The 25,611-nt window shown below is 56.0% G+C and overlaps 2 protein-coding genes across 2 annotated transcripts in view; one reads left to right on the top strand and one right to left on the bottom strand.

Annotated features, from left to right (window-relative positions):
* Positions 1-2,518, top strand: part of LOC103657194 (homeobox protein SIX5) — a 2,615-nt gene extending 97 nt beyond the window's left edge. Inside the window, 4 exon segments of the mRNA XM_040634424.1 lie at positions 80-922; positions 1,172-1,390; positions 1,393-1,540; positions 1,542-2,518. Coding sequence (XP_040490358.1) covers positions 80-922; positions 1,172-1,390; positions 1,393-1,540; positions 1,542-1,812 — 1,481 coding nt within the window. The 3' untranslated portion in view covers positions 1,813-2,518.
* Positions 2,519-3,110: 592 nt separating this feature from the next.
* Positions 3,111-16,852, bottom strand: MEIOSIN (meiosis initiator). The gene is made up of 12 exons (XM_040634423.1): positions 16,575-16,852; positions 11,850-11,961; positions 10,334-10,468; positions 9,230-9,481; positions 8,177-8,285; positions 7,315-7,415; positions 6,672-6,827; positions 6,217-6,290; positions 5,089-5,283; positions 4,770-5,014; positions 3,849-3,938; positions 3,111-3,279 (listed from the first exon to the last, which is right to left on the bottom strand). Exons 1-12 carry the CDS (start codon positions 16,803-16,805, stop codon positions 3,111-3,113), a joined length of 1,869 nt encoding a protein of 622 aa, XP_040490357.1. The 5' UTR covers positions 16,806-16,852.
* Between the last annotated feature and the right edge of the window lie 8,759 nt (positions 16,853-25,611).

Raw genomic sequence — 25,611 nt, 5'->3', positions numbered from 1 at the left:
TTTCGGTGTCAAAGTTTGGGCTGGAGCAGGGTGGGGAGGCAGCGGTCGGCAGGCAGCTTGCCGGCCACTGGCTAAACAGGACGTTCGGGACCACCACTCACAATCCTTTCTCTGGCCAGCGAGTCTGACGGGAACCCCACCACCGAGGACGAGTCCAGCCGCAGTCCGGAGGACCTGGATAGGGGGGTGGCTCCGGTGGCTGCGGAGGCCCCTGCGCAGGGCTCTATATTTCTGGCCGGGGCCACCCCTCCCACGCCCTGCCCTGCCTCCTCCTCCATCCTGGTGAACGGGAGCTTCCTGGCTGCGGGCAGCTCTCCCGCTGTGCTCCTCAACGGCAGCCCCGTCATCATCAACAGCCTGGCCCTCGGGGAGGCCTCCGGCCTGGGCCCCCTGCTGCTCACGGGTGGCAGTGGCGCTCCTCCCCCGCAGCCCGGGCCCCAGGGGGCCAGCGAGGGCAAGACCTCCCTGGTCCTGGACCCTCAGACCGGGGAGGTTCGACTAGAGGAGGCTCAGCCCGAGGCCGCTGAGACCAAGGAGGCCCAGGTGGCTGCTTCAGGGCCGGCGGGAGAGGAGGCTGCGGGGCCTCTGCCCCAAGTGGTGCCCGGCCCTCCACCGGCTGCCCCCTTTCCTCTGCCCCCAGGACCGGTGCCGTCTGTGGCAGCTCCCCAGGTGGTGCCACTTTCCCCACCCCCTGGGTATCCCGCAGGCCTGGGCCCCACGTCCCCGCTGTTGAACCTGCCCCAGGTGGTGCCCACCTCCCAGGTGGTGACCCTGCCGCAGGCGGTGGGGCCGCTGCAGCTGCTGGCGGCCGGGCCGGGCAGCCCTGTGAAGGTGGCCGCGGCCGCAGGCCCCGCCAACGTGCACCTGATAAACTCCGGGGTGGGCGTGACCGCCCTGCAGCTGCCCTCCGCCACCGCCCCAGGTACCTCCCGCCTTCCTGGGGCCTGAGGGGGGGGCGGGTGCTGGTGCTGTCAGTGGGCTTCTGGGAGTCTGGGCAGCCCATCCCTGGCACGGCCCAGAACCCTCCAGAGCCAGGCGGTGGCCTGAGGCTCCAGCCACATCGACACAGCCCCATCTCAGAGGGGCTCGTCTTGCCTCAGGCTGATCTGCCTGCCTGGCCTGCAGAGCGTCACCTTCACCCCTGCGCCTGGCCCATCTCTTGTCCCCACAGGAAACTTTCTCCTGGCCAACCCCGTGTCTGGCAGCCCCATCGTGACAGGTGTGGCCGTGCAGCAGGGCAAGATCATCCTCACGGCCACCTTCCCCACCAGCATGCTGGTCTCCCAGGTCCTGCCGCCTGCCCCCAGCCTGGCCCTGCCCCTGAAGCCAGACCCGGCCATCTCAGTGCCGGAAGGAGCCCTCCCGGTGGCCCCCAGCCCCGCTCTCCCGGACGTCACGCCCTAGGCCCACCTCTGCACCGCAGCGCCACACGCCGTCCCTGCTGCCACCGGGTGCCGCCGCCGCCCTCGCCGCTGCCACCGCCGCCAGCCGTGGCTCCTCTCTCCCCGGATTCCTCCGGTCTCCTACCCGGCTTCCCGGGCGCCCCCGCAGGCGCTCATGCTGTCGCCTGCAGCCATGCCCATCTGGCCAGCGGGCCTGGAACTGAGTGCGGGCCCGGAAGGGCTGCTGGAAGCTGAGAAGGGGCTGGGGACGCAGGCCCCCCATACGGTGCTGAGGCTGCCAGACCCCGACCCCGAGGGGCTGCTCCTGGGGTCCACGGCAGGCAGCGAGGTTGACGAGGAGCTGGAAGCTGAGCCCAAGGTTCTGACCCAGCTACAGTCGGTGCCTGTGGAAGATCCCCTGGAACTGTGACCCCCGCCGGGGCCTCGTCGCCTCTGCTGCCCATGGTGCTCCAGATCCAGGGCTGCCCGGGACAAGGGGGCCGCCCAGACACAACTGCCGCGAGCCGAAGTTCCACACACTACGTCCACCACCCCCACCCGGGCCACGTAACCTCTCCAAGCCCTGGAGGTGCCAGGGGGCTTGCCCCTGTCCACTCCTGCCCAGGGACACCGTCCTCTGGATCGGCGGCCTCCACTGTTACAGCCCTCTCCTTGCTCTGTGCCCCAAATATATGGGGAGGTTTGGGGGTCCTGACTGGGGGGCTCTGCCCCCCTCGACCTGGTACTAGCTGTGAGCTGAACTCCCTGCACGTGGCTGGATTTCCAACCCCGTCAGCCCTGTCCCTGTCACTCCCTAAAACACTATTAATAGCTCTGCGGACATCCAGTGTTCTCAGAACCACTTGGAGTCAGAGGGCGGAGGACAGGCCATCCTGTGCCCCAGACCGATGGACCCTCCCGGCGGGGCCCTTCCTGCTGAAAAGGGAGGCAGGTGCGGGGAGGCCTGGGTGAGGCTCCCCCGGGACTAGAGCCCTCTTTCTCACATCCGGCCCCAGACCAAAGATCCCCTCACCCCTGGGGCAACCCTGACCCCTGTGTCTAGTTTGTATCATAAATCTTTATTTTTCTAGGACATGTTATGCCTCCATTTCAATTAAAATAAAGTTAACAGACAACTAGAATGTGCAGGGGTGTGGGTTACCTTCTAGATGACTTGCCCAAAGGAAACACTGAGCCATAAAAAAGCCCCACCTGAGATTCTGGCTTTCTGGCTGCTCCCTGACAGGGACGGGGGCTGGAGGTCAGTTCTGTGCTGCCGCTCGGGAAGGTGTGGGTTCTCTCCGACCGCAGGCCCAGGGTCTCCAGGTCCTGCAGGAGGAGCCCCCCACCCAGGGCGGAGGAAGCAGGGGACCAAAGGAGCCTGCCTTGCCTTTCTTGCTGGTAACAAGGGTTCCACTTTATTTTGTTGCAAACAATAAATAATCTATAAATAGAACAGGGGAGGGCGGGGTGGGGCGAGGTGAGAATGAACAGGGTTGAAACCACTGGATTCTGGGGTGGGCAGTGGAAGGGCAGAGTGAGCCCCTTCCAGCAAACTTGCAAACGCACACAGCACCAGGGGCCATAAATACGCCCCCTCCCAGCGGCACAGGAACTGGCCGAGGGGACCTGCTCCAGGAGGGGTGAGGCCCAGGAGGGGACAACCTCTTCACTGGCTCCCGGTTGCAAAGCAGAGGGAGGAGGGGCGCGGCAGGCAGGGTTACCGTCTCAGTTGTGTTGAAGGGGCCGCGGAGGGGCCAGGTTTGGGGAACGGCGGGCCTTCTCGGCCAGCAGCTGATAGAAGGGCTTGGGGGTCCCCCAGTCCTCGTCCTCGCTGCTGGAGCTGTCCTGCTTCACAATCCGGTTGTGCTGGAGGCTGAACCTTCGAGCTTTGATGCTGGGGGAGAGGGGGCCGGCCAGTGGTCACGCCTTCCCTGCCCTCAGGGGTGTCTGTCTCACCCCCCCAGCCTGGGCCTCCAGGTCCCGGTCTATACCATGGGGCTGGGCCAAGGGCTCTTGGCCGGAGTCCCACACTCCTGTGAGATCTGTTAAGCAGCGCGCACCTAGGGCTGTGTGTGTTAGGCGCCAATGAGAAAGGGGCAGGTGGCAGCTCTGACCAGGTGGACAGGAGGTGGGGGCAGGGAGGGAGGAGGGCTAGTGACAGGGAAATAAGACCGAGCTTCCTGCTCTGAGAAACTCCCTGGGGCAGGAAGGGCAAAAGGGGTCCGAAGCCCAAATTTGGCTATTTGCCCTTCTAAGCTCTGAGGTCAAGCACTTCCCAACCTCTGTCACCGCCCCCAACGATCTCCTAAGGGTTGGCAACAGCCATATCTTCCACCCCAGCAATAAACTCCAACCTGTTCCCAATATCACGAAGCCTAAGGCTCTGAAAATCAGAGCAGGTGTCAGGAGCCAGGAAGGCCCCTCTACCCCACTCCCTGCGCCCCCGGGGCAGGGGCCCCTCACCAGTATGGTCTCCGCTCCTGCTGGGTCATTGCCCGCCAGAGTTGGGCCAGCTCCTTGGTGGCAGCCGTGGATGCGGTCCCAGGACAGGCTCTGGGACAGGAGGGAGGAGGTAAGGAGAGGCCTGCAGGGCAGGCTGCTCTGGGCGAAGGCCAAAGGTCTGACCACAGGAGGCTCTCCGGCCTTCTCAGCGCTTCGGCTTTCCAGCTGAGAACTAGGATCTTTTCTGTCCACTTTGGCCTCAAGGGCCTCAGGACACACCCTCTGGAGCCCAGGTATCAAAGAAGGGAGCTGGACTGACGGGTTGTCGGGAAGAGGACACCGAGTCTCGGGACCTGGAGGGGACCCCATCTTTGTCAGGGCACCAGCTCTTTGCTATAGATTGGGGGGCCTCTCCCCACCCCCCACACCTCCGCCTTTCAGGTCTGGGCCCCTGACCTACCAAATCAGCCCCAAGAACTGTGGCTGGAAACATTAGAAACAAGGAGCTTGCAAACTACCGCCCACCCCCCACCAGGTCGCTGGACCTGAGCCTTGGGGTGACCTTCCACCAACCCCACCCCACATGCTTGAGAACAAAGCCAACCCAGAAAAGCAGAGTGGAGAGAGCACAAAACGCCTAGACGGCATCATCGGAGCCCTGGGCCCAGTCACGCCTGAAGGCCATCTCCCTCCTCCCCTCTTTCAGGCTGCGAGAGCCATGTTCCTTTTTTCTGAAGGATGAGCTGGGTTTCACTGCGTGCAATTCGCAGGCCTTGACCAACGCAGCGGGACCAGGTTAGATGTGGGCAGGGGGCTGGCTGAGGAAGGGTCAATGGGTCATTTCCGGAAGGGGCAAATGCGTCAGACAGCAGGAGCAACATGCTCTTGGGGGGGGGGCAGTGCACGTTGGGCCCCACCAAGGCCAAAATGACCCCCACCCACCGGATGTACTGCTTCCGGTTCATCCTGCAGAACATGATGAAGCCGTTGACGCACTTTTTCTTCATCTGTGTTGGGCAGGGGGCTTTCTTGTTTTCCTTGGGCTTCACTGGGCCCCGGCCCGCCCGGCCCTTCCTGGCCTTCCTCCCGGCCGCGGGCAGGGGGACGGCCCGCCGGGTGGGGGTCCACGTGTAGTCTCCGTCCTCGTCGCTGGACGACGGCAGGCCCTCGGGGTCGGCCTGAGCGTCCTGGGTGGGGACGGGGAGGTGAGCGCTGGCAGGAGACGGGGGACCGATCTCGCCGAAGGCTGTCCCCCCCTCACCTCCTGCTGCCTGCACACCGACTCAGTGTCCGTGTCCCCCGAGCTGGAGCTGGAGCTGGAGCTGGAGCTGGAGCTGGAGCTGGAGGGCGCCTTGCTGTTCTCGCTCAGCGACAGGTAGCAGTGGTCAAGCGAGACGGAGGACTGGCACAGGCTGTGGGAGTCCGGGGGGTCTTCGGGGGCCTCCAAGGGCATCTCCTGGGGGGTGAAGGAGAGAGATAGGAGATGTGAGGAGAGACCACAGTGTCCCTTCATGTCCCCACTCCCGGCTTTCCTAGGACGTCACGGGGGCATCAGAATCAGCTCAAATTTAAGACAACCTCGTCCAAACCGTCCCTGGACGTCCAAGCAGGTGTTCCCAGGTTCCCACAGCGGGTCACGGAGGGGCTGGCTGGGCCTCAGGGGTTCGCACCCCCCCCGCCCTCCCCGCTCTGGGCCAATAGCTCTTAATGCCATCGGTTCGGTTCGGCAGCCGTGACGCCCCGGGCAAGTGGTAACTTCTCTGAGCATCAAGTTCACCTACGGAATGGGGGTCACTCCACACGCCTTGCAGGGCCGAGAAGCACCTGCTGAGACCTCTGCTAAGAGCGGCTATTTTGGTGTTTGCCGCAGATTCGGCTCCTCATTGGCGGACGCGGAGGTGGAGGCAGACGCATTTGGGGTCAGCCCTGCGGTGAGCCCCTGAGAGGACATTGGCTAGAGGTGAGCCCTGGGGCCTGGAGGGAGGCTCCTTCCAACTGAGGGTTCCTGAGCTCACTCTTCTGTTTTCAGTTTCCTCCTCTGTCAACTGGGGTCACCAGAGACCCCGCCTCACAGCTCAGCTGTCAAGTTATGTGGGGTGTTTTCTGGGCACCCGGCGGGTTCAGCTCTTATCCTTGGGGTCTAGTTCATTCCAAATGCCCAGCACAGGGTGGGGCTCCCAGTGGCCAGCAGTGAGTGTGCACAGGACGGGCAGATGAGGACACAGACGGGAGACGAGTCTCCGGAAGGACGAGGAGAAGCGCGAGCACATGGACAGTGAGCGGGTGGGGGGAGGCGGCCGCCCGGTCAGCAGACGGATGAGCCAGTGACGCAGAGAGCGATGCATGTGGAAAGAAGGACAGACGGATGTGTGTGTGGATGGCTGCCTACCTTGCTCTGGAGCGCCTCAAGCATGCTGTCAGAAGGCAAAGACTCGGGATCTAGGAACACTTCTTCAAAGAGAGCTGTCGGGGAGGGAGAGTGGGCCGTGGCTGGAGCCGCAATGCCTCCCCCGAGGCCCTGATCGCCCCAGTGCCCTTCTCCGGATCTCTGCTTTGGGATCTCCTGTCCCAGGACCAAATCCAGCTCATGGGCCAGCTCCCCTGGCGTACCTCCAAGCCAAGCAGAGGGAGTGGGTCCCTGATGCAGGCTCCTGGAGCCTTCCCCTCACCGTGCCGGCCTGGGGCTGCTTCCCCACGAGGCCATGGGCTTCTCGAGGCGGGGCTGGGATGAGATCCAGCCCGGGGCACCCAGGACGCTCAGCCGAGTCCAGGGCGGTGCATTTGGTGGGTATCGCCGTATGTTTTCTGAATGGACCAAGCGTCGGGGCAGCCCTGGGAGCTCACCTTGGGTCAGGAACTCAGTGTCATCCCCCAGGATCTGATCTGGCGGCAGCTTCCCTGGGGAGCTGAAGAGGGAGGGACTGAGCCCTAGGATCTCGCTTGGGTGGCCTGTCACACTGCAGTTGTTAATCTGGGGAGGCCCCAAGGCCAGCGGGCTCCCTGAAAAGGAAGCGTCAGGCTTGAGGACGGACGTGTCAGAGATCACCTTCTCCCCCAAGGCAGCGGCTGGCTTTGAGGAGATGGTGTTAGACACAGGGGAAGGGCGACCGTCAGTTGCTCATTTTGAGTGCTTCGTAGAGGAAATCAAGAGACACGATGCCTGGCATCACGTCATGGATGACCAAAAACAGAAAAATCAGTGTCTGGTTGTGCCACATCTGATAGACCTACTGTAGCTACCTGGAGCTCTGTGTTAAGAAGGATTCTGAGGCAGCGTCTGGGCTCCACAGAAAGAGTGATGATTGGCTAGCAACGTCTGCCGAAGCGACGGCTGGTGCAGTGACAGCAAGTACACTCGTGTGGCCCTGTGCTAGGCACACATCGAGTCCCTGTCCTGCTTCCCTCCCACCACAGTACTGCTCAGAAGGAAGTGAGCCGGAAGGACCCCACACCAGACTACAAGGAGGAGAGATGGAGTTTCAGTCACCAGGGGGGCTGCCCTCCGGGGTCCAGGCAGGAAGCCAAGGGTCAGCATCTGGGGACTCCTTGTCCAGCTCCTCGCTGGAATCGTAGAACACCAGCTTCTGCCTGTAAGAGGTGGAATTCGAGAGGCAGACCCCGCCTGGGCTCTGGGGACTGCTCTGTGCCGGCTGCTGGGTGGGGGGTGGGGAGGCAGGAAGCTTAGTCAGCCGAGGCACCTGCCCTCAAGGGGCTTCAGGCTTGCCAGGAGAGGCAGCTGTCACCACGTGCTGACGCTCAGGGGGCAGGGCTGTGATGGGCGGTGTTCCAGGAGGACCGAGAGGGAGGACCACACTGAGCTCAGCCTGAAGAGTGGTGGTCTTCTAGGTGGACGTCGGAAACAGGCTTGCCAGGGAGAGGGATGAGGGGGTGAAAAGGCCAGAGGGGGCAAGGCCACGGCTTCCGTGGAGTGGCGAACATATGGTGGCCTTTAGGGTCAGGTTTGTGGGGGAGGGAGAGGAGAGGGGGCTGGCAAGATGAGCTGGGCCAGAGAAGCTCTCAGATGCCAACTAAGATATTGGGGCTCTGCCCCACAGGCACTAGGGGAGGCCTGAAAGCCATGAACTGATGTGACTGAGGTTTGGGGTTAGAAAAGCCACTCTGACAGCTAGGGAGGTCAGGCTGGAGGGGTGAGGCGGGAGGCAGGGAGGCTGGTGAGGGGCCGCAGCCCTGGTCCAGCAGCCCTGAAGCAAGGCTCTGCATTAAGCCTCTGCCAGCGAGAATGTCAATCAACGTCATTTCTCACCACCCCTCCAGCATTCAGCCTCCAGCATTCAGTCCAGACCAGACCCTTCAGCCTCCCCCACTCAGAGCCCTCGGGGTGCCCTTACCTGGGACAGGGCTGGGTCCTGTTGAGAAAGTAGATCCGCTCAGTTCCTTGCTGGGCCTTGAAGGCGCGGTGGAGCCCATCGCCCTGGCCGCTGACTCCGCAGCAGCACCCTGCAGGGACAGGGAGCGAGTCTGGAGGCTCACGCCCGTGACTGGAAGGAATCCCGGAGTCCCAGATACGGGGATGGAGAGGTGCCGCGGTCTGCCACGGCCTCTCCCTCCCAGATCCTGGTAAGACCTTGGAAGCGGGACCTCTATGTGAGGCTACGCGGCGCCCCGAATGTCCCCTCAGTTTCTGGAACCCCACATCCCTCTCAGAAGCTGAAGGGAGCTAAAATCCTGAAGTGGAGCACTGTCGATGAAGACGATGAGAGCAAACAAGTACAGGGTGCTCGCCATGCCCGCACGGTTTGGGGCATTTTGCATACTTTGCCGGAGGGCACCGTGATTATGCCCATTTTACAGTTAAGCAAACTGAGACCCTGAGATACCAAGTAACTTGCCCGACGTCACACAACTAGCGGAAGAGCCGAAAAGCCCTGCCTGCCCAGGTGGGTTGGGCGCCTCCTCTGGGCCCCCACGCCCTCCCGGGCGACCCGGGAAGTCTGGGTCGCTCTACTCTCCTTCACTGGACTGTGGCACCAGCACTCGCATGCGGCCTGGCCCCGAGATGCTCGGGGAGTAGGGGCCAGATGAATGGACGGGGGACAGGACGGCTCAGGGCCTCCCTCACCCGCCAGGCGCTCCCGTCTCACCCGGCGCTCTGCTGGGTGCATCACCCCACCTTTTCAAGGGAGCCCAGGGATGGGAGTCACAGGAGCATTGCCTGCCTTCCCCGGTTCTGTGACCCACAGCCTTGCACGAGGGCCACGCCAATGTCGTCCCACCCCTCCATCTACAATGGGGCATAGAGGGAAGAAGACGACAGGGAAGGAGGCCCGAGACAGCGTGTCTCTTGTCCACCGCGGAGGCCCCAGCTACTGGGCCCAGGCTTGGGACACTGCGGGTGCCTGACAAGGAGTGTCTAAGTGACTAAGTTAATGGCAGGGGAAGACAGCAACCTGAGAAGTCACAGTGGATGCTGTTCTCAGCCATGTCCAGCAACGTCAGCCGGGATCCTCCTCCCTTCCTGTCACCTTGAGGCAGGGATGATGCAACTTTGGGGTGACAGCAGGAGCTGGCACGTCTTGAAGGGGTGGCAGTGCCCCCCATGTTTCTTCCTTGCTGCTCTGGGGATGGGGTCACCCACTTCTTGGGCTTGTCCAGGGCCAGACAGCGGCGAGGGTTCTGGGCCCGGGTCTGGCGCTCTGGGGGAGCAGAGAGATGAGCGTCGGGGGGGGGGTGTCCAGAACAGGGCTCAGGTGGAGGCTGTCTTTGCTCTGGGCCCACAGCCTATTCCAAGCTTTGCTGGGCCTGGTCGCTCACCAGCCCTTCCCAGGTAAGCCTGGATCCTCAGCGAGAGGTCACCTCAGCAGAGGCTCCCTTCCCCGGCCCACACGTTCGAATCACCTTGCGAGCTCGAAAAAACACTGATGCCCACGTTCCACCCCAGGCCCTGGAACCTGACTTTCTGGGTGGGAGGCCCAGGCATAGGCATTTTTGATAGTACCCTGGGTGATTCAATAGCTACGCAGCCAAGACTGGAAATCATTGACTGGGTACAACTCCCATTTCAAAGACAGGTCAACTGGGGTCTGCAGAGGTGAAGGGACACATGGTGAGTTAGCAGCGAGGCTGAGGCTGGCTCAGGGATGCTTGCTTTCCACACTTGGGTCTCTCCATCAGCCCGTGCGCCCTGATGCCCTGGCCCAGCACGGGTGACTGGCTGTAAAGAACGATAAATGGTAACAGCAGCTTCCCTTCACTGAGCGCTGACCATGTGCCTCCCCACTCAGCGTTGCTCCAGGGCCATGTACACGGGCTCCTGACCCTTAAGACCACCCTGTGGTCCACCCCGAGGAAGCTGAGGCTCAGAGAAGGAAAGCAAGCATGCCAGGCCTCAGGACTAGTGAGCCGAGGGGCTGGGCGTTGGACCAGGCAGGTGTCACTGTAAAGCGTGCTCACTGGGTAGCTGACCAGGCCTCCCAGGAGTGAGAAAGGCTCTGGAAAAGGAGCTTTGCTCCCATGTGACCCGGCTTCCTGTCCCGCCTCACTTGTACCTGACAATCCGGTGGGTTTCTTCTTCCGGGGTTTCCGGCAGGCGCCCTGAAGACGGGACTTGCGAGAGTGCGGGGAGCTCGAAGGGGTGGAGTGTCTCCGTCGTGCGGGGCCCGAGGCCCTGTTCCGACCCAGCCCTGCTCAGGGTGGAGAAAGAGTTCAGTCAGATGCCCCCTACCTTCTGCCGTCCTGTCTCCTCCTTCTAGACATGCTTCCCAATTCTGGGCAGAGGGCTGGTGGGCGGCCATGGTCCCCAAGGTGACTTTACAAATGTGGAAACTGAGCCCACGGAGGAGACTGGACTGGTCTGAGTTTGCACGGCCAGGCAGCAGAGTTTTCCAGGGCGAAAACTCAGGTCCCCCCAGGGCCATTTGGGGTCTACCAAGAAGGAAGACGGACTCAATGCTTCTCAAATGCTTCCCTGCCGGCCCCGTCCCAAACCAGTTCCTCCTCCTACCTTCCTCAGGGCAATGAGGGCTCCACCGTCCACCCTGGCTTGCCCACCCGGGGCCTGTCCATCTGGCCTTTCAGTTCTCCCTCATCAACATCGCCCAAAGGTACCATTTCTGTCCCCAGCCTCACCCTCAGTGCGAGACCGACCTGTCTCCGGTCCAGATCACTCCTAACGGCCTCTTCGCTGACTTCCCTGACTCCAGTTCCTCACTTAAAAACCAACCAATCCTGATCCCTGGATGTCAGGTACCTCTTCCTAAAAAAAATCTGATCATGGCTTTGCCTGGCTTTGTAAAGGCCTCTGGTAATTCTCATCTTCATCTCCCTCCTTCGCCCGAGCCCCGCGCTGTGGAAAATCCACGTCTAATTCTGACCCTCCAAAAACCTAACTACGACTAGGCTATTGTGGACCAGCGTCCTTACCAATAACACAAGCGGGGGATTAGCCTATATTTTGTATATTCTATGTGTTATATACTGTTTTCTTACAGTAAACTAAGAGAAAAGCAAGCGTTAAAAACAAAAAGCATAAGGAAGAGAAAAGACATTTACAGGACTACTGGATTTATCTAAGAAAATCTGCGTGTAACCGGGCCCATGCAGTTCAAACCCGTGTTGCTCAAGGGTCAGCTAGTATTGGTTTCACTTTGCAGATGAGCAAACTGAGGCACAGGGAGGTTAAGGTCTTAAGTCACGTGTCTGCGTCAGGATCTGGTTCGCGAGCCTGCGCACGTCGTCCTGACGCTACGCGGTCCCTCCAAGCACACCGGCTGCTGGCCTGTCCCACACATTTCACACACGTCTTTCCGTGCTTGCGTGCTCCTGCTCACGCCTTCTGCCTGCCGGGGCTCCCCCGGGCTACCGTGTGCACAGGCCCAGTCACAAGGCCCCAGACACCCTGCTCTGAGTTCACAGCATTGGCCCCATCTCTCTGACTCTGTCCGCTCTGCCAGCCTCTGAGATCGCTGGGGACATGGGCTCATCGAAGTCACTTGGTGTCCCCGACAGCCAGGACAGGACTTGGCGAAGAGCTGGCCCTGGGAAATGGTGACGGATCTTACTTACCCCCAAGTCCGCCTTCCCCATTGGTGGCGTGGAATCTGAGCAAGGTCTTGGCCACATCGATGCTTCTCTGGAGGTACTGAATGTAATGCAGCACATGTAGCAGAATCTCCTTCTGCTCCCAAAAGAAAGACAGGGTTGAGCACGGGAATGGGGGCCCAAGACAATGTGAGGCTGCGGGGGACCGGAGACAGAAAGGCTGCAGGAGCCCATTCCCCAGCCTGACAGTTCCTCCAGTGGCAGAGATATTCCTATTCTGTTTAGACCTTGCTGCGGCTCAGGGAGAGGTCTGTTGCAGCTAAGGAAACTGAGGCTCGGGGTGCTAGCATGACTCTGCTAAGGGGGAGCTGGGATCAGAACTCGGGTCAGCTGGCCTCCTAGCCCAGTTTTTCAATGCACACTGTTTGGCTTCCCACCCCTGGCCCTTTGCACATGCTGTATTCTCTCTCTGCAAAGCCCTCCTCTTCTCCCCACAGACTCCCGCACTGGCTTCTCCTCCTGTGAGCCTTATCACCGTGGTCTCCTCTTCCAGAAGCTTTCCCACCTCCCTGACCCCTCTCGACCAGGCGGGGTCAGATGTCCCTCCTCAACATTCTTGCAGTGCCCCGGCCTTGCAATGCGTTAGTCTCTCTCGTCGACCTTGAACTAGTTGAGGGTAGAGGCTGTAGCTAAGTGATTTCTGTATCCCTCGCTCACAGAGTCAAGAGGTAGCTTAGCCAGTGATGGCTGAAGGATGATCTCCGTAGCACGGAGCACGATGCCTTCTGCCCACCAGGCATCACCCACGCAGCCACCAAGTACTGACTAAGTCGGTATCGGAGACACAAAGCTAGAAAAGACTACTACCGGGGCGCCTGGGTAGCGCAGTCGTTAAAGCGTCTGCCTTCGGCTCAGGGCATGATCCCGGCATACCGGGATCGAGTCCCACATCGGGCTCCTCCGCTAGGAGCCTGCTTCTTCCTCTCCCACTCCCCCTGCTGTGTTCCCTCTCTCGCTGGCTGTCTCTCTGTCACAAAAATAAATAAAATCTTAAAAAAAAAAAAAAAGAAAAGACTACTACCCACTAAGGGCCAGGTACATAGGGGTGAACCAGACATGCCTTTGTTTACCTTCATGGAATTTATAATCTAGTGAGGACAGTGGCCCTTAATAAACTCATAAGTCATACAAAATTATCAATAGTATGATAGGCATTATGAAGAAAAGTGTAACAAGAGATTCTGAAATTGGACTTGAGTGTCTAGAAAGAACGCCAGCATTTATTATTTTTTTAAAGATTTATATATTTATTTAGCGATGGGGAAGGAGCAGAGGGAGAGAGAGAGAGAGAGAGAAATCCAAGCAGACCCTGCCCTGAGTGTGGAGCCCAGTGTGTGGCTTGATCTCACAACACTGAGATCAAACCTGAGCAGAAACCAACAGTTGGACGCTTAATGGACTGAGCCACCCAGGTGCCCCAGGCCTCCAGCATTTAAGTGGAAACCCGAAGAATGACAGGAGTGAGCCTGGTGAAGAGGTGAGGGAAGAACACCAGAGTAAGTATTTCTTGGATTGAACTGGATCCCTAGAATACCCACAAAACCGTTAGCGGTAATCTTCCAAACCCTAGATCAGGAAACGCGGTCCCACAGAGGGACTTGTGTGAAGCCGTTTCATAAGCTAGAATACTGACAGTCACTGAAATGATGTGACCTGATCCATGGAAGGAAACTATGATCTAACTGAGGGATACACGTGACACCGGCAGGAGACTGTTCCTTTGGAAGGACCTGGATCCAATCTGTTACTTCCCGGCTGTGTATTGGGAAGTAGCCCGTTTTACCTCTTTGAGCCTCAGTTTTCTCATCTGTGCGATGGGAATGAGAATATTCATTGAGGCTCAGAGGATTATCATTAGGACTGAATAAATTAGCGTGTGTGAAATCGCCCAGCACAGAGCCTGATACACGAGTTGCCTGATAAATACTTTGCTGATGATCAGGGTCTCAAAGGATTAAATGAGGACCTTTTCTAACTTTGAGAATTGGACCACGGGGTTCTCAAGAGCAGACATTTTATTGCCCACCCCCCCATCGTGACATACGATTTGCACTCACTACACTGAGTAAACTGTCAAGTAATATGGAATGTGATTAGTAGCCGTGTAAAGGTTTTATGCAGAAGGCAATTGGGCATCATCGCAGATTCTAAGACGGAAGGTTCAGGAGGGTTAGCTTGGGGGCTAGCCAGAGGTTCAGATCCCAGAAACCTTCTGAAGGCAAGGCCGACAGGTCTATAACTGTCTCAGCTGAGGGAATTCATTCATTCACTCACTCACTCGTTCACTCAACAAATACCTATTGAGCGCTGAGTGACCGAGCGCTTGAGAATGTGGGCCTTTGGAATGAGACACATCTGACTCTCTCTCTGCCATTAACCAGCCGTGTCCTTCTGGGCAACACGACCCCTCTGGAAAATGAGCACACCCACTGTGCCTCTCAAGCCTTGGGGAGGATTAAGCGAGAAAACGTATCCAAAATGCTTGGCACTGGGGGTCTGACACCTAGAACCCTCAGTAAATTGGAGCAGCTGTGGTTGTTGTCTGCTGGCCCTGCGGGTGCTGGGGATACAGATATTTCCATTATGGTCCTTACCCCCGCAAAACCCCTCATCAAAAGGGGTGAGAGATAAGGAAAGAGTCCCAGGAATATGCCCAGGGCTTTGACGGTCAGAGAGAGAAGCCACGGGACCATACGGGGCAGGGGGCACTTCCTCAGTCAGGATGGCGAGGAAGGATACCGCGGACCTAAGCCGCACCCCAAATCTCAAACACAGGAAAGGCAACACATAACAGCTTGGTTCATTCATTGAGCGTCAGACTGAGCGCGTCACACAGCCCTGTCACAGGTCGTGGTGATGCCCTCCAGGCAGACGGGTTGAGGGGGAGGCTGGGGACTGGCAGGGACGCAGGTTGTCTGTGGAGCAGGAGACCCAGGACTGAACCCAAGGAAGGATGAAGCTGGGGAGAAAGAGGGATCCTTAAGACATGAGAGAATCAATTGTCACAAAAGCAGGCTGAGGCCTGGGGAGAATTCCACGAGATGCGGTCACGCGGTCAGTGATGAAATGTGGCCCGTCGCCTGAGTCGACTGTCACTCCTTCGGGCAGCAACTGTCCCCCAGTCGTCTCTGCCCCCCTCCCACCTCCCAAGAGTTGATCCCAGTACCTGTGCTCACTACATCAGGTATTTCTGAGCACCGTGGTAGTCGGCTTACCGCCTCTCCCTAAGAGCGTCCACGTCCCCGGAGCCTGTGAATATGTTGCCGAAGGTGACAAAGGGGACTTGGCAGATGTGACTGAGTGGAGGATCCTGAGATGGAGAGACTGTTCTGGATTAACTGAGCGGGCCCACTGTGGTCGCAGGGGTCCTTACAAGCGGGAGGCAGGAGGGTCGAAGGCAGAGAAGGCGAGGTGAGGATGGGAGCAGAGGAAGAGAAGGAGAGAGAGTGGGAGACGCTACGCTGCTGGCTTTGAAGGGGCCGTGAGCCAAAGAACACAGGCAGCTTCTAGAAGTTGGCAAAGGGAAAGGAAACGGATTCCCCCCAGGAGCCTCTGAGAAGAACGGACTCCGCTGACACCCTGACTTTAGACCCGCGTGGCCGATTTTGGACCTCTGCCCTCCACACGGTGCAAGAATAAATTCGCATTGTTTCAAGCCAGAGTTTGTGCTTTGTTGGAGTGGCCACAGGAAGCTAGGGTACAGCGCCGATGGCCGCGAGATGCTTAGGAGGGAGAATCGGCGGGACCTGGTGATCAACGGAAGGTGGTAGGCACTGAGGAGGTGAAGGGCAGGATCTGGCACCCAAAGATCTGGATCTTTCCCCAAACGCCCACTCTTCTGAGCCTCTCAGAAGGCAAGGAGCACGTTCTGGCTGGGGATCGGTTATTCCTGTGTTCGAATCTTTATCATCCTGACCACATTCTGAGCTCCCAGGGGATGAGGAGTGGGTCTCAAGTTCCTTCGCCTCTCCTTGGTGCAACCAGAACAGCTTCTGCCCTCAACAGTCTTTCCATAACTGGCCGATGGTTGAGTGGATACATGATGGGATGGGAGGAACTATGGCAAGAAAACATCACACCAGGCCTTCAAGATCTCTGAGTCCCTTAGTAAGTTGTTCCCACTGGTGGGAGCGAGGCGGCGGCTCAGCCCGGTATGTATTTATCAAGTAAGCCACTGGGGAGGCGCAGAGCACTTTTAGCTCTTGCTACCTCGTGGAGATGACGCCCTCAGGACACAGGACAAGGGGCTCAGAGAGGGAAGTGACATTTCTTCGAGGACCGTCGCTGCTACTGTGTCGTTTGGGCCTCAGTATCTCTGGGTAGTAGATATTTTTCCTCATTTTACGGCTAAGAAACGGGAGGCTTGAGAGGCTGAGAAGCTGAGGGCCCTGCCCAGAGTCCTGGTGTTTCAGGGCTGATGGCTCGAGCCCGTGGCTGTTTGACTCCCCAAAGTGATGACCTTTACTCGGCTCCTTGCCCATTTTCCCCTCCCAGCTGCCCCTGCCCCCTTTGCAAGAAAGGATCCCCCAAGCTTCTAGTGGTGGGACCACAGAAAGGCCCACTCAGGGCAGGACCATGCCCAGCTCGGTGCTGTCGCCGAAAGGGCCCATGTCGGGGCCCCAGGACGAGGGACTGTAAGATTTTCAGATCTGCCTCCCACACCCGCCTCCTCTCCCTCCATCCCCATACCTTGGTGAGCTTCTTGGTGCCCGTCTTCAGGGCCACAGGCAACAGAAGTGCCAACTCATGAAGTTTGCTGGTGTGGTTCTTCCTCTGCCTCCTGTTTGGGGCCAAGAGCTGGTATTGGTTAGGACGTTGGCACCTGACCCCCCTCAAACCACCTGTCTCCGTGTTCCCTATCTCAGAGAGGCTCCCTGCCCCAGGCCCCCCAGAAAGGATCCTGGGCATCGTAGGTCTCATCAAATCTCACCCATTCCCCTTCCAGTCCATTCTCTCCAGCTCCAGGCCCTGCCCTAGTCCACGTGTGGACGTCCCCCAGCTCTCCCAGCCTCCCCCTTGGCCTCCTCCAGTCCATCTACTAGCGTCAGGGTGAGCTTTCCGAAACATAGATCTGGCCACGGTTTTCTCATCTGTGCAATGGGAATGAGGATATTCATTGAGGCTCAGAGGATTATCCGTAGGACTGAATACACTGGTGTGTGTGAAATCGTCCCACCTGATACTCACGTTGCCTAAGAAGTGCCTCAACTCTCTCGACGCCATCCCATTATTAAGGACCAAGATGATACCCTTAACCCGGCTTATAATGGCCCTCAAGACCTGGCCCGGCTGACCATTGTGGTCTCATCTCCTACAGGACAGGTGAGGGCCGTCAGCCCCATGCTCATGCATTTCTCTGAGCCTCGCTCTGAGCTGAGAGCTGGGGCGGGGACTGCTCTAGCATCCAGAACAGGGTCTGGCACACGGCGGGAACTCCCTGCACATTTGCTCAATCATAAATAAGGGCATGGCAGACAGAAGCTGACTCCTGGGCGGATGCAGAACTCCCAGGATCTAATCCCTGAATTCATAATTCATAGTATACCCCTGCACACACACCCCTCCATCTCTGTCTCTTGACAGATGGGGACACAAAGACATTGGAGTCTCTCTCCCAAATTACACACCATTGCCACAACTCACGACTCCTTTGGGAATGCCCGGACACCCCCTGTCTCCACCAATCCTTGTCTCACCTCCCCTCAGGGCTCAGTACAAATGACCTGCCCCAGGAAGCCTCTGGCGACCTCCCTTGCCTTCCTCCCCTGCTCTGAATGGCCACAACACATTCTCACCTGCGGCCTGGCCACGCCCCCTCTCCCTTGATTACACACAGGTGTTTAGTTCCTCCTCAAACCCACAAACTGATACCTCCTCTTTGCCAGGCCCTGCGTGGGACCCCACGGAAGGAAAGAGAAACCACTGTCATTGCCCTCGAGGAGATGGGGGACCAGGGTGGGAGACGCACTTATCTCCCTATCCAAACCATGAAGTCCTAAAAGAATCGTTCTCACTCACTCATTCAGCAATTACTTATTGAGCACCTACTGTGGGCCAGGAATGGTGTTAGGTGATAGGGATACAAGCGTAAAAACCAAACTACAGCCCCTCTCAGAGCCCACAGGACCATCAGGGATAAAGTCATTAATCAAACTGTCCCACAAACAAACATAAAATTCCAATTGGGACCAGAACCAGCTATATAACTTGCTGGGGAGGGGAGCCTTGCAAATGAAAATGTGGGGCCCCCTTTTTATAGATTAAGGATTTCAGGGGCATGGGGCGCCTGGGTGGCACAGCGGTTAAGCGTCTGCCTTCGGCTCAGGGCGTGATCCTGGCGACCTGGGATCGAGCCCCACATCAGGCTCTTCTGCTATGAGCCTGCTTCTTCCTCTCCCACTCCCCCTGCTTGTGTTCCCTCTCTCGCTGGCTGTCTCTATCTCTGTTGGATAAATAAATAAAATCTTTAAAAAAAAATAAAAAAGGATTTCAGGGGCGCCTGGGTGGCACAGCGGTTAAGCGTCTGCCTTCGGCTCAGGGCGTGATCCCGGCGTTATGGGATCGAGCCCCGCATCGGGCTTCTCCGCTGGGAGCCTGCTTCTTCCTCTCCCACTCCCCCTGCTGTGTTCCCTCTCTCGCTGGCTGTCTCTATCCCTGTCAAATAAATAAATAAAATCTTTAAAAAAAAAAAGGATTTCAAGGTGGTGAGAGCAGGGCATTAAACCAAGTGTCAGGCTCTTCTAAACACAGGGCTCTGTAACTGCCTGAATTTGCACACTCAGGGAGTTGGCCCTGATGGAGACAAAGAAGAAGGCCGCTTGGAAACTGGTAGCTTTGATCTAATCTATAACATTTTCCCTGAGGAAGTAAACCTGGCCAGAACTGGTTCTGAAGGATGAGTGGAGATGTGTAGGTGAACAGGGAACAAGCACATTTCAGATAGGGGGGACACGTGCAAAGGCCCTGTGGCACGAGGAAGCACGGAGAACTCAAAGGAACTAAAGCTGCCGTGTCTGGCACACGGAAGGCAAGGAGTCTGGTGAGACAAGGCTGGAGAAGAAGATAGGGGCCAGATGAGGCAGGGTCTCAAAGGCTCATAGTACAGAAGAGCTTTGCCTTTATCTGAAGACCAACAGGAAGCCATAAAAGGGCTTTATGCATGGGAGGATACCATTAGTGCACCCTCTCAAAACCACTATGAATACAGAAGATATGCATGTTTGTCCGCTGAATGAAGGAATGAAAGAAAAAAAAATCTCTGGTCTCTAGTTACCTCCTGGTAGAAACCATAACTTTAAGGGGCAAGGGCGTTGGGGTTCTATCTTTGGAGGAAAACTGGATAGGCTGTCCTCTAAAGTCCTGTCTAGCCCTGCTATTTACTTTTTGAATACCACTTCCTTTCTGTTCTAGAAGGACCCCCAGAAGCCCCAGAGAGAAACAACACAGAAAGCAAGGAAGAAAAAAAGTGTCCAGGCCTATTTAAGTTCAAGGTGTACCTGACCATGGCTGAGAAAAACAATTTCAAATCAACTGTAGTCCCTGGGTGTTTACTCTGGGTTTTGCAAAGCGCTGAGAGCCTTCTGTGTGCAAACACAGAAGTTCCAGGGAAAAAATTTGGCAGGAGGAAAAGGGTGACAACGAGGCATCACAAAATCTTGACATCTCCCGGGCAGTAGTCCTGAATAGGTGTGACTTGGGGTGTGTTCCCAGGGGCCTCTGGGAACCAGGCACTTCCTCCCAAGACTGCCCCTTTCCTTGCCGGATGGTTCTGGTTTCAGACAAGTTCTTTTCTGTAATTTTCACCCACTAATCCCAGCTCTGCCCTCTGGGTCTTCAGGGAACAGGCCAGCTCCAGCCACACGGGTCCTCTTTCTGTTTCTCAAAACTGCCAAGTTTCTTTCTGCCTTAGGGCCTTTCCTATTCCTTCCACCTGGAATGTTCTTTTGCCCTGATTGTTGTATGGCTGGTTTTTCCTTTGCCGTTCAGCACGGAGCTTAAATGTAACCTCCTCAGAGAGGCCCTTCCTGGCCAACCGATCTAGCTAAGCACATTCATGGTCACATCCCCATATCATTTATCAGAATCTGAAATCTTCTGGCTTTATTATCAACACCACAGGGCAGGGATTTTGGTCTATTTGATTAATGGTTATATCCTAGACTGACTTATCCATTAGGTGCAGTAAGCTCGGTGCCTAAGTCTGGTGCCACTTTTAAGGGCTCATGAAAATGTCTTAATTTCTTTTTCTTTTTCAAGATTGTATTTTTAAGTCATCTCTACACCCAACGTGGGGCTCAAACTCACAACCTGGAGATCAAGAGTCACGTGCTACACTGCCTGAGCCAGCCAGGTGCCCTAAAAATGTTTTAATTTCTTTTAAAAACTATGCCAATGTTGTTGTAAACTATACTTTTAAATATGTTTTTAATGGAGGAAGGGGCCCGGGCGCTGGGTGGCTCAGTCGGTTAAGCGTCTGCCTTCAGCTCAGGTCAATGATCACGGGGTCCTGGGATTGAGCCCTGTATCAGGCTCCCTGCTCAGCCGGGAGCCTGCTTCTCCCTCTCCCTCTGTCCCTCCTCCCCACTTGTGCTCTCTCTCTCAAATAAATAAATAAAATCTTAAAAAAAAAAAAAAGAAACAAACAAAGCTTTTAAAAAAAATGGAGGAAAGGGGCGCCTGGGTGGCTCAGTCGTTAAGCGTCTGCCTTCGGCTCAGGGCGTGATCCCGGCGTTCTGGGATCGAGCCCCACATCAGGCTCCTCCGCTGGGAGCCTGCTTCTTCCTCTCCCACTCCCCCTGCTTGTGTTCCCTCTCTCGCTGGCTGTCTCTCTCTCTGTCAAATAAATGGGTAAAATCTTTTAAAAAAAAATTTTTTTTAAAAATGGAGGAAGGGGCCCAAGAAGTTAAAATTGCCTACAGCCCACACAAGTCATGTGTGGCCCTGGCTATATCCCTAGTTCCTAGAATAATGACCAGCACTTAGTGTTCAACAAAAAATTGTTGGCTTTATGAATGCTCCTGTCTTCGGATGGTCTCAGCCTTTGAAATGGCAAATGTCTCTAATTCCTGGGTTTCCTCTTCCTTGAGCCAATCAGCCTAAACCCTCCCTAGTTCTTTTATTTTACAGGAGCTAGAAGAGCCGGTCCAAATTTCTCATATTAGATACAGGAAAACCAAGGCCCCGACCCTAATTGGCTTTAAGATGTACAGAGATTTAACAGTAAGAGATGCCCCCAAGTGGAACAAAGCAGGGGGCAATCCCAACAGGCAGCCTCATAGTTGGTTTTAAGCTCCAGCTTTTGAATAAGACAGACCTAGATCGAAATCCCAGGTCTAGGCCATTTGCTGTGTGACTTTGGACACATTGTTTTTATCTCTCTGAGGCTCTTTTTAACTCATTGATAAAATGGAAGTGGCTAGAAGGTTTGATCTTGTCTGGAAAGAGCATAACACCTGACACATTGAGAGTGCTCACAAAGTGTTAAAGACAGGAGGTAGCCAGTCATTTGTCAGAATTTTTTAGGGATAAGGGATGTTGAAGGATGAGGTGGAAGTATTGTATTGGCTAACTATGGTTGATAACGCTGTTGCTTTTGGTTGACGGACATTTAATCCCCCTCGTCTGGTAATACTTTCCTGTGGGACCATCCCCCTCCCCCACTCTTGGTCCACGTGGTTCAGAGAGGGCAACCCCAACCTCCCCTTCCACTAGCAGTACAGAACCAGCTAAGAGGCATCACAGTGATTGGTTCAGGATGTGGGGCCCAGGTCTGGCCAGTCAGAATCAATGGCTCTCAGAAAGAGGCTCTCTGCTGACAGAATGTGGCCCTGGAGCTGCTGGGAGCCATCCTGCCCTCACAAAGGGAGAGCCTGTTTGAGAAGGAAGCCAACACAGGGCAACAGCAGAGCCCAGAGAGGCAGGTTCCTGGCAACATCATTTAATCCTCACCTGGAACCAGAAAACCCTGAGGCCCCCGAATTTTTGGTTTAAAGGACCCAGTGAATCTTCTTTTATGCCTAAACTGGTTTTAGCTAGATTTCTGTTCATGGCAACTAAGAGTTTTTATTAATACAATGACCCCCCCCCCCGCCAACATTGTTGGTGACCTCTGGGATTCCAGGAGGATTGGGCAGTGGGACGGGCATTCTTCATTTTCTTCTTGGTGCTCCTTCTGAGCACAATACCTAAGCAGAGATTCTGAACAAAGCAGACGCTTAATTTTGGAGTTAATAAATGAATGAAGAGATGAATGGACAGTAAGTCATTTGGGGAGATAGTGAGGATAAGATGAACTCTGGCGCCCTTTTCTTTATCCAGGCTGGGGGGGGTGGTTCTGATCCAACTCTCAATCTGCTGTGAACATCCCCTCTCATGAGAGTCCTGACACTTGGTAGATGCTTCATGGATGAATGAATACATGAATAAAAGAAAAGAAGGCAGGGCATTTACAAAACTCTGAATGTCAAAGCCTGCAGGGCCTCTGAGATGATCTTTCGTAACCACCTCAGAGTTCTCTCTTCTTGAAAATGGCGGTAATATTCGCACCTACTTCCTTGTGGAGATGTAAGAATTAAAGGATATCATACAAACAAAAGGGCTTAGGGAAGAGTCTGACAAACAGTAAATGCTCAGTAAACATTATTGTTATTATTCAACCAGAGTGGCCAAAGCTGGAACGGAGATTGGCAAGGAGGAACCCTTACCTGTCACTGGAACCCAGGGAACTGGCTCTGGACCATCCAAGAGAACACAAGTGTCTGCTGGAACCCCACATCTGCAAAGAGGGAAAAAGAAAGAATTATTAGTGACCTCTGGGATTCTAGGAGGAATGGGCCACATGCTGGGCAGCCTTCATTCTCCCCATGTTGTTCCTTTGAGCACTCAGAGATCCCAAGAGTCCCCAAGCCCCCACAAATATGGGCCCAGAGACCAAATTCAAATCCCCAAACTCTAAACTGAAGTCCATGAATCCCAAGTTGTAAATTTGGGCCAAGTCGTGATCTGCACCTAAAACTAAAAGCAGCAAATTCCGAAACTTTAACCTCAGAGCTTTGGTCTTAATAGTGAGATATCAGACCACCAGGGCTGAAAACTGTGGTTTGAGATCTCTAAACTGTGATGTTAAGACACCAAAACTAGGACTTCAAACTCCCAAAGCGAGGATCTAAAACCCAAAAAGGTGCCCTCCCAAACCCAAAAAAACTAAACTCTAATACTGAGATACTCCAGATCCCCAAACTGTCCATTTCTGATCTCCAAAGACAACCCAATCCCAATACCACCAAGATCACAGACCACAAACCTCAAAGAGAACCCAAACCCTAAAGTAAGAAACCCAAGCCCCCCAATGCAAACGACAGTCTCCCAAGCTGACCTCAGATCCAAAGATAAAGACCTCTAGACCCCCGAACTATCACTTCAGACCTTTAAATTGTGACCCCCCAACCCTAAAGTTGAGATCTCACATGTGAGTCCCAAAATTGAAGCCCCATACTCAATGTGGGGACTCCAGGCCCTAAAATTTAATCCTCAAAGTCCCAAATTGTGACCCCAGACCCTAAATCTCACACCTCACATGCTATACAGAGATTGTACATCCTGAATCTATACTGAGGCTCCGAACCTCCCAAATCAGACCCCAGGCCCCCAAATGGTACTCCAGAATTCAAAACTAAGACTTCCAGACCCTAAAATTAGGATCTCCAGATTCCAACAGGAAAACTTCCAGTCACAAAACCCAACACCTTCAGATTCCAATACTAGCTACATCCAGATACAAAGCCGGAGACCCCAGATCCTAGCTTGTGACCCCAAAGCCCCCACACTATTCAAACAGAGCCTTCCCTGTCTCAAACTTGAGCCTGGATCCCAAAACCTAGGCCCACCCTCAAACCCAAACTCCAGCTCTGCTGTCCCTGGCCTGCCTCACTCAGGGCACCAGGACACAGCCGTTTTCCTGTCCCCCTGAAACTCCTGGAGAGAGGTCACGACCACAGAGTGCTGCTCCTGAGCGGACCCCAGGTTCCCCTCTGGCGGGCTGTCCCCTGCCCGGTTCCCCATCGTCGGCCTCCAGCACCCGCCTCAGGACGTGCAAAATGGCGTGAGGCCCCCCTTCTGGTTTCACGCCAGCCCCACACTCGGGAGCCTGATCAGACAGTGTCTCGTGCCTGTCCCGGGAGGGTAGCCGCGCGGGCGCGAGCCCCAGGCCAGCCCCAGCCACTGCGTTCCCCACCGGGCCGTGGGGTGGGCGCGAATCTCCTTGGAACGAGACTCCTGCGGGAGGCCTGTGGAGGGAGCAAAAGTGAGCTCCTGAGGCCAGGCCACGCCCCCACCAGTTCCCGCCAAGGTGTGCGGGGCGCGAGACTGGAGAGGGGAAACGGCAGGGTGCATATGGCCGTGCGCAAGCGCGCCTGGGGAAGGGCCCGGGCTTCTAGCTCAGCACGAGCTTGGCCTCGCGCCTCCTGACAAAACCTTTGCTGGAGCGCGCCAAAGTGCCGGCCAATCAGCGCTCAGTCAGCTGCCCGCCTTTTCGGCGGGCCCCGCCCCCGCCTGGCCCCGCCCCCGCCCCACCGACTCCTGCCGACCAGGGCCTGGGGATCCTAATGAGGAGGCGGGGTCTCCCCAACTGCCAACTCTCAGGAGGAAAGAGATCTGGTCATTCTCCTTTCTGGCCCTCTTTCCACATTTCCCCTTCAGTGCATATCTGATGAGGGCCTACTGTGTGCCAAGGATCATGCTGGAAGTTGGGAATTTCATCGCGGTCTTCCCAGTGCAATCGGGAAGGCTCACAGACCTTGAGAACCTAGTGAACCAGGGGCTGCATTAAAGAGCGATAGATTGAGAAAAGATTCAGAGAGGAGGGCCACTGGAATTGGCGCTTAGTCGCAGTTCCCCTCACGAAGATCTATGTTCCTTGACAGAGGAAACGCTCTATTTTCGAAAGCTTTTTCTCATGGCCGATGAGGATGGACTGAAAAATATAGCTTAAGGGGAAGCGATCTAACGACCTAGTGGGGAGTAGAGGCCCCGATGTCCAACACACTTCAGTGTAAATCACCTTCTTGCTGTGTTGCCGTGGAGAAGAGGTATCGACTCTTTTCGCCTTAACTTTTACAAATTTGGGGTAATACTTGGGTTGTCTGCAGGGTGTGTGGCATATGGCTAGTATGCAGTAAATATCACACAACAGTTATTTACACTGTTCTGGGTGCGTGGACGAGATACACAGAGGTGCCTGTCCCCGTGAAGCTTCTATGACGTTGAATAGTTCCTAGTTCATGGGCTTTCTTCCCTCCTAAGGCTTAATTTTCTCATTTGTAAATAAGAGAAGGTGATGGTAAGAAAATCGGGGGGAAGAAATGGAAAAATGTTTGAGAAAGTACAAGGCACTGTTAATTATTATGTTAATGAGCATAAGGAAATCGATAAACTTGCTCCTTCCCAACTCTTCACCCCTCACAAACGTCTCCCTTTGCAATTTGCTCAATCTCTTTTCAAGGGCCCCGGGCCAAAATGGAGGAGACTGGACTCCATCTCCCAGTGCGCTTGGCGGGGGCGCTCCCTGCGCCTGCGCTGCAAAGCGCCCTCTCTGCCTCCTGGGAGTTAGAGTAGTTCTTGTCCTCAGCCCGCCCAGTTTGCTTCGTTTCCCCACCTCCAAGCGTGGTCATGCTGCCTTCTGGGAGGTGTAGTCCGTGGCCGTTCGGACTCCAATTCCCAGCGGGCTTCG

The sequence above is a fragment of the Ursus maritimus genome, unplaced genomic scaffold (genome assembly GCF_017311325.1).
Source record: "Ursus maritimus isolate PB19 unplaced genomic scaffold, ASM1731132v1 scaffold_19, whole genome shotgun sequence".
NCBI classification, from domain to species: domain Eukaryota; kingdom Metazoa; phylum Chordata; class Mammalia; order Carnivora; family Ursidae; genus Ursus; species Ursus maritimus.
Note: the sequence above shows the minus strand (reverse complement) of the source record. Positions and strands in the feature narration are given on the sequence as shown.